The sequence below is a fragment of the Abramis brama genome (assembly GCF_963993115.1).
Source record: "Abramis brama genome assembly, chromosome: 4".
NCBI classification, from domain to species: Eukaryota; Metazoa; Chordata; class Actinopteri; order Cypriniformes; family Leuciscidae; genus Abramis; species Abramis brama.
In genome coordinates this window covers 32,587,325-32,594,923 of record NC_139966.1, presented here as the reverse complement: position 1 = coordinate 32,594,923, position 7,599 = coordinate 32,587,325, and the positions used below count along the sequence as shown (strand labels likewise).

Sequence of the window (7,599 nt, the reverse complement as noted above, 5' to 3'; positions counted from 1 at the left end):
TAATACTAAAGTACTTTGTAACGTAGTTACTTGAGTAGTTTTTAAGCAAACTACTTATTTACTCTTACTTGAGTCATATTATTTTTCAGTACTTCTACTTGTACTCAAGTAAATTATTACTTAAGTAGCAATACTTTTACTTAAGTACAATTATTTAGTACTCTTTCCACCACTGCTCATCCTCACCCTTTCTCTTCAGGGGTCCGCTGAACATCAGCTCTGCGTGCTGCTGAAACTTGTGCCATGCTTCAGGCAGGTTAGTTGCTTCCCAGTTCATTGTGGGCATTGGAACTCCAGCGGTATCCATCCTTGTCAGAGGTGTCAAGTAACGAAGTACAAATACTTCGTTACTGTACTTAAGTAGAGTTTTTAGGTATCTTTACTTTACTCTACTATTTATTTTTTTGCCAACTTTTTACTTCTACTCCTTACATTTAAACGTAATTATCTGTACTTTCTACTCCTTACATTTTAAAAACAAGCTCGTTACTCTAGTTTTTTTTTTTTTTTTTTTTTTTTTCAACGCCAGATAGACTGATTTCGAGCGTCATTGGATGAGGCACAGACACCCATAACATTCAGAGATGTCATTGGTGTGTGGGCTGTCCATCTTTTCTGCGCATGGCACGAAACGAAGTGCACGTTCAAACCGCGGCAAATGTGCCAGAAAGAGATTCAGTTGGCAAGAGCATGTCTGTCGAAATGTCCGAAGCGTCTGAAAGCACAGAGAACGTTGGTAGTAGTTCTAGTGATGGCGACCAGCAAAACCTTCCACATCCCTGGCCTTACCTCAAAGAATTGTTCGAAATCGTCGGGAGCAAAAACGACTCGTGGAGAATGCACTGCAAACTTTGTGAACCAAAGAACCATGTGCTTTTGGCTTTCAAGAACTCGCCTTCCAATTTGAAGAAACATGTAGAGGTAAGCTGTTTTCTTTGTTATTATTATATTAATTCATTTTAGAGTAGGCCTAAGCTAATATTGGTCGATTTACAATGTTTGCTTTGGCTTGGCTAGCATGCCGAGACATGCTTTGGGGCTAACGTTAGCAGTTGCTTAACGTTACTGAAGAGTCCCAAGTTAGCAGGTAACGTTAGCCTGTATTAGTTCGGTCATGTTTGAAAATATGCTGGCGTGTGTTGCTGCAAAGTGCTGTGGGAAACCCTGTAATACTAAGCTATTAATATTCAGTATGTATTAGGGGTGGATTGTATTCGTATTGAACCGAAACGGTACGGGCGTCACGGGTCGGTGCATGAATATAATACACGGAAGAATACACAATATAAAAATAAATAAAACTCGCGTGCAAATTAATTAATCTAATGCGGACCTACTGTTAGATACGGGGGTTCTTTATGGACACCTAATCTGTAGCTCCGAGAGAGAGAGGCGCATTCGAAAAGTCGCCAAGTGTTTACTTATATTTGTGTGTGTGTGTCTGTGAGGCGCGGGCGCGATTGAACAGTGGAAACATTAGAACATACTCCATCACTTTGTTTAGGGCATCATTCAAACTGCAAAGTGTTTGTTACTGTTAATTAATTTTAAGGAAAACAAATATATTAATCTGAAATGTAGCAATTTAATTTTCAATTCATTCAGATACAAAATTACATATCTCAAGGTCTTTTTGTCTTTTTATTAATTTAATTAATAAACTAATTATATAAAACTATTGTCAGTGCACTACAAATAAACTGGTTCTATGCCTTTACTTTATTAATAAAACTTATTTAAAAAATACAAGGCTTAAGTAATTTATTTTCCTTTGGTGGTACAGCCTGAGACATGCACAAGCTTGCATTTTTCTTCTGCATTTTTGTTTTGCTTTTCCCTCCATTGTACCGAACCGTGATGTCTGAACTGAGGTATGAACCGAACTGTGACTTCTGTGTACCGTTCCACCCCTAGTATGTATCAGTGGTACCCACAAGAAATGTGTTAGTTAAGTTAGGTGCTATTCATATCAGCCCTTTGTCACATTTGTTTTGAGTGGCCCTGTTGGTTTCAATGCAGTTTAAATTCAATGCTTTGAGGTCATGCCTATTCTTTCCATTTCCTCACCCAACTTAATGCACTTTTTTTTTTTTTTTTTTTTTTTTTTTTACAATTTAGTCAAGATGAGAAGTGTGAGGAAAGGTGGCCGTCCTAATTGGAAAGCACAGGGAGAAATGTAGCTAGATATACAAAGTATATCAGGATGATAATGTGTGTTTTTGTAAATGATTCAACGATGCATATTTTTCCACAGAGAAAACACCCTAATCATCTGGAGAGATACAAAACTTTAACTTCAAACGCCCTAAGAAGAAAGCCAGAAGGAGCACCAGATGAAAGCCCACCATCCAAGCAAGCTAAGTTATGGGAAACCAGAAGAGTGTCCCAGGCCAGTTTGGATAAATCAGTCCTCCATTTTATCATAGAAGGCCTTCACCCACCTAATGTAGTTGAGCAGCAGGGTTTCATAGATCTTGTACATCTTCTCCAGCCCAATATTAAAGTGATTTCACGCAACACTGTTGTGAACAAAGTAGAGAAGGCTTCCCTGGAAATGAAAAACAATCTGAAAACCGCTCTAAGTGAACTTCAGTTCATTGCCACTACAACTGACTGCTGGACAGCTTACAGGCGTGGATTCATTGGTGTCACAGCACATTGGATAGACCCCCAGACTATGACGAGATGTTGCGCTGCCCTAGCCTGCAGACAGCTTAAAGGTTCTCATACTTTTTCTGTCCTTGCCAGTGCTCTGAACGATATCCACAGTGAATTTAATATTCGTGAAAAGATAACCCGCACCACAACTGATAATGGCTCAAATTTCGTAAAAGCTTTTAGGGTTTATGGTCAGACTGATGAAAATAACAATTTAGCAGCAGAGAGTGGTAAAGGAGATGATGATGATGATGGTGGTGGTGATGAATATGATGATGAAGAGCAGGATAACACTGAGAGCATGGAGTTTGTTGAAGCTGGAGCCATACTGGATGAGGACGACTGCCTGGAATATCAGCTTCCGAAACACCATCGCTGCGCCTGCCACCTACTCAACTTGGTGTCAACAACTGATGTTGAGGAGGCAAATAGTAACACGGTTTACAAAAGGGTCTCACGCTCAACATTCTCAAAGTGCTGGAGTCTGTGGAATAAAAGTGCAAGATCCACCACAGCAGCAGAGATCATTGAGGAGACTTGCAAACTCCAGCTCTTGAGGCCAAATGCAACAAGATGGAACTCCCTTTTCTTAGCAGTGGAAAGGATTGTGAGAATTGCCAGAGAACATGGAGAACGGGCCATTGCAGCTGTCTGCAGTGCACTGAAGATACCCATGTATGTACCTGCCCTTTTTTATTTTTTAAAAGCTGAACTAAATCTGGTTGGCTGCCAACATTTATTTATTTCTATATATGAAAAACTGTAAAACACAAATAGTCTCTAAAAGTAGTCTCTAATGATTGTTTTTTTTAATAATTAGACCCTTCCAATTGAAGCTGTTCCATGAAATAAATGTGATGATTTTTAATTTTTTTATTTGTTGTTTGAACAGGTTTACTCCTGTCGAGCTTGCCTTTCTGTCCGAATATGCAAAGACTATGAGCCCAGTTGCAAAGGCTCTTGACGTACTTCAGGGAGAGACCAATGTGCAAATGGGATGGTTGGTCCCTACAATAACCCTACTCAAGACTAAGCTCCAGAACCTTCACATTTCTTCCAAGTTCTGTAGGCCATTGATTGATGCACTTTTAGCAGGACTTGAAAAACGATTTGGACAAATGCTTAAAGATCCGGAGCTGATAGCCGCGGCTATTCTAGTCCCCAAATTCAAGACGTGCTGGACAAGTGATGAACAAATCATAAAACTTGGTAAGTGTTGTACTGTTTGCTTTATGCTATTAATAGAGGAAAGTTCTGCATTTGAACTGCAATTGATCTCTAACATACCAAGCAATCCAAATAGCAATATGTGTCCTTGTGTAAGCCATAAGTTGATCAAAATCATTGAGCCATCTTTCAGTGTTGTAATTTCATTGTTGTAATCCAATTCCATGGTTCAATTTGGTCCTAATTTTGTTTTTATATTTCAAAGGCCTTGACTATATCAAAAGATACTTGAAAGACCAAACTGTGGAGAATCAAGGTGAGCGCTCCCATTCTTCAGAGGAGGAGGACTTCTTTTCTGCAATCAAACAGACCAGTTCTCAAGAAAGTGCTAAACAGCTGAAGACTTACCTTGGATGCCCAGGTGATACAGTAGATACACTTAAGTCTTTTCCGGCAGTATGCAACCTGTCATTGAGGCTTAACACAGCACTACCAGCCTCAGCAGCCTGCGAGAGACTGTTTAGTTCAGCAGGACTGATCTTCAGACCGAAAAGGGCACGTATTGATTCTAAGAACTTTGAAAACCAGCTTCTTTTGAAGCTAAACAGAAGATTCTGGTGATTTGTATAGGGTATGTCAATGTATTCTTTCTGTCATACACAAACACAGGAATACTGACGTACACACACACACACACACACACACACTTTCTTTCTTTCTTTCTTTCTTTCTTTCTTTCTTTCTTTCTTTCCCTCTCTTTTTCTCTCTTTCACACACACACACACACACACACACACACACACACACACACACACACACACACACACACACACACACACACACACACACACACACAATCAACACAAACACTCTTTTTGTGTTCCACACAGACTGACATGCACATTTGTTCTCGTCCCAAGTCAAGCACTTCAGGCTACAGAGACTGTTTTGATATGTAGCATTTGTCCACTTTTATAGCCTGTTTTTTTAAGGGAATTATGGACATGTACATCACACAGGCATAATTACAATAATTCTCTCTCTCTCTCTCTCTCACACACACACACACACACACACACACACCGACACAGACAGACACACACACACACACACACACACACACACACACACACACACACACACACACACACACACACACACACACACACACACAGTCACACCAACAGACACACTTTTTGTTCCACATGGACTGACATGCACTTTTGTTCTTGCACAAAGTCCCAAGTCAAGCACTTCAGGCTTCAGAGACTGTTCTGATATGTACCTAGGGTACGCTTTAGTAAGTTACTCCCAAGTTTTTGATGGGACTCAGGGAATAATGCACAAGATGTATACCACTGCCACAAATACACTCACTGCACATACAAAATGTACATTATTGCACTCTCCTACTCTCCTAGTGCCATGTGCAAAACTTTGCTTTTGTTTTTGGTAGTGTTTCTCTGTATACAGCATATGAGTTACTCCATGTTTTGAAGGGGTTTCTTTTGCATAGGTTTGCAATCTCAGTTTGAAGTCTCTGTCTCTCTTTTTGTCCACCCACACTCAAATGTATGCAGTATATTTCTCTCCTTAACACATACTGACAAGCACACTCCTTAATACACAGACACTCAAGTCACAGTCATTTGCTGCTAAAATAATGTTCTGATAGTTTTGCCGGCCAGGGTATGTCTTGAATATTACTACCTCAGTTTGAATGTCTATTTGCATTCCAATAAAGTTTGAGGAAAACATGCCCATCGAGTTTGTTGTCTTTGAGGGCATTGTTTTTGTTTGATATGTTTCACCGTGTCTTGGGATTCATGTAGCACTAATCAGTTGTTAAATTAAGCTTCTATTTCTAACAGTTGTCAATGATACGAGGTCCAACGAGTCTAGTGTTAAGCGTTTTTTTTTTTAGGGGTACTTTATACTTTTTTACTTTAAGTATGTTTTAGAGCCTGTACTTTTTCACTTTAACTTGAGTAAAGAGGTTGAGTTGATACTTCCACTTTTACCAGAGTCGTTTTAAACACCAGTATCTATACTTCTACTTGAGTAACAAAAGTGTGTACTTTTGACACCACTGATCCTTGTTCATATGATCCGTTCACTCTGACACCATGTTATGCTTTCGTTATAATAATGCGTATTCAAGGAGACTCTGGGTGCACGCAAAACTAGTTTTATCATGAGGATTTATTAACTCGACTCAGACTCGCAACATGAGTGTTAACTCTTCAGCAGCATAATACACACACAACTTTTAGAGCCAATCTGCATCAACTTTACTGACAAGTGCTATAGCCAATAAGAACACAGGATACAATGTCTCTGGCATGTGATTGGTTCTTAGTAGAACGTAAGAATACTACACTCACTCGAGGCCCACAGAGAAGGAAATGTATAGTGGAATAAAGTCGTTTTTTGGGGGTTTTTTTGCGCACAAAAAGTATTCTCGTCGCTTGATAAACATAAGATTGAGCCACTGTAGTCACTTGGACTATATTAACGATGCGTTTAATAACTTTTCTGGGCCAGCAAGTTTCAAACCCTTAGAAGCCTATGGAGGAGTGAGCCAGCTCTCAGATTTCATCAAAAATATCTTAATTTGTGTTCCGAAGATGAACGAAGGTCTTACGGGGTTGGAACAACATGAGGGTGAGTAATTACTGACAGAATTTTCATTTTTGGGTGAACTATCCCTTTAAATGATTCTCACTTCAGTTCTTCAGTTCTCACTTTTAACATTTACCCAACCAACTTCATGAGGTGCTGTTTAAATAATGTTAATGGATGAGTTAAATGCAAGTATATAATTAAATACATCTTACATTTACAAAGAAATTCATACTAAAGCACAATGTATATTTATCTCCAAATCCAATTTCAAGCATTTAAATTATTCTCTCATGTATTGCCGCAGGACAGCGAATGTGAGTAAATTTTGCAGGACTGTGATATGAAGAGTGTGCAAACTAATATATTTTCGCAACAGTGTGAAAGTGAATAGCACATAACAGGCACAATACCAGTATAAACTTAAATATCTATGGGTTCAATATGCGTCACATGACTAAACTTACGTCATCGTTTTTAAATACCTCTGGTTTGACAGTCCACACTACAACGCGAAAACTGCATTTTCAAATGTATCCACTTTTCAAAAAAAGCTTTGTCTTCATTAATAAAAACGCTGTCTCAGTGTGGACGGAAGGCCAAAACGGAGAGAAAAATATGCGTTTTCAACAAAAACGTATCAGTGTGGACAAGGCCTAAGGTTGTAGCTAAACTCTGCAGGACAGTGGGTTCAATCAAAAAGCATGTTTAAAATGGATCCTTTCTTAATTTCATGAATATTGGGCGAATACAACTGAATTTTTCTGTTTGTGAAATTATGTCTCACAGAAAGTTTTCAAATTACTGATCTGATCTGATAATTTGTGTGGATTAATTTGCTCATTCAACCAACAAGCTAATTAAATATAAGGTGGGAAATTCCCCATCTAACATTTAACATGTGCCCTGTATGAATTATTAAAATTATGCGCAATACCTGCAAATGTGAAAAGGGTCCCTAGAACAATGCATAAAACAAAAAAACCTACAGAAAAAAAATTACCTTCATAGTATCCCAACAGTACACATTTTAGATGTCTCGTGTATATGACATATTCATTTCAGATCTTGAGAGTTGAATCTGGAGTGTATGATTAGTAAGATGAACAAAATGTAAGTGAAAAATATTAGCCCAAAAAGGTAAACATGTAT

At 38.6% G+C, this 7,599-nt stretch overlaps 1 protein-coding gene across 1 annotated transcript; it reads left to right on the top strand.

Moving 5' to 3' along the window:
• Positions 1–337: 337 nt before the first annotated feature.
• Positions 338–5,583, top strand: LOC311081008 (uncharacterized protein). Its single transcript, XM_084111342.1, has 4 exons — positions 338–921; positions 2,255–3,333; positions 3,551–3,867; positions 4,091–5,583. Exons 1-4 carry the CDS (start codon positions 622–624, stop codon positions 4,444–4,446), a joined length of 2,052 nt encoding a protein of 683 aa, XP_083967468.1. The 5' UTR covers positions 338–621; the 3' UTR covers positions 4,447–5,583.
• Positions 5,584–7,599: the final 2,016 nt, after the last annotated feature.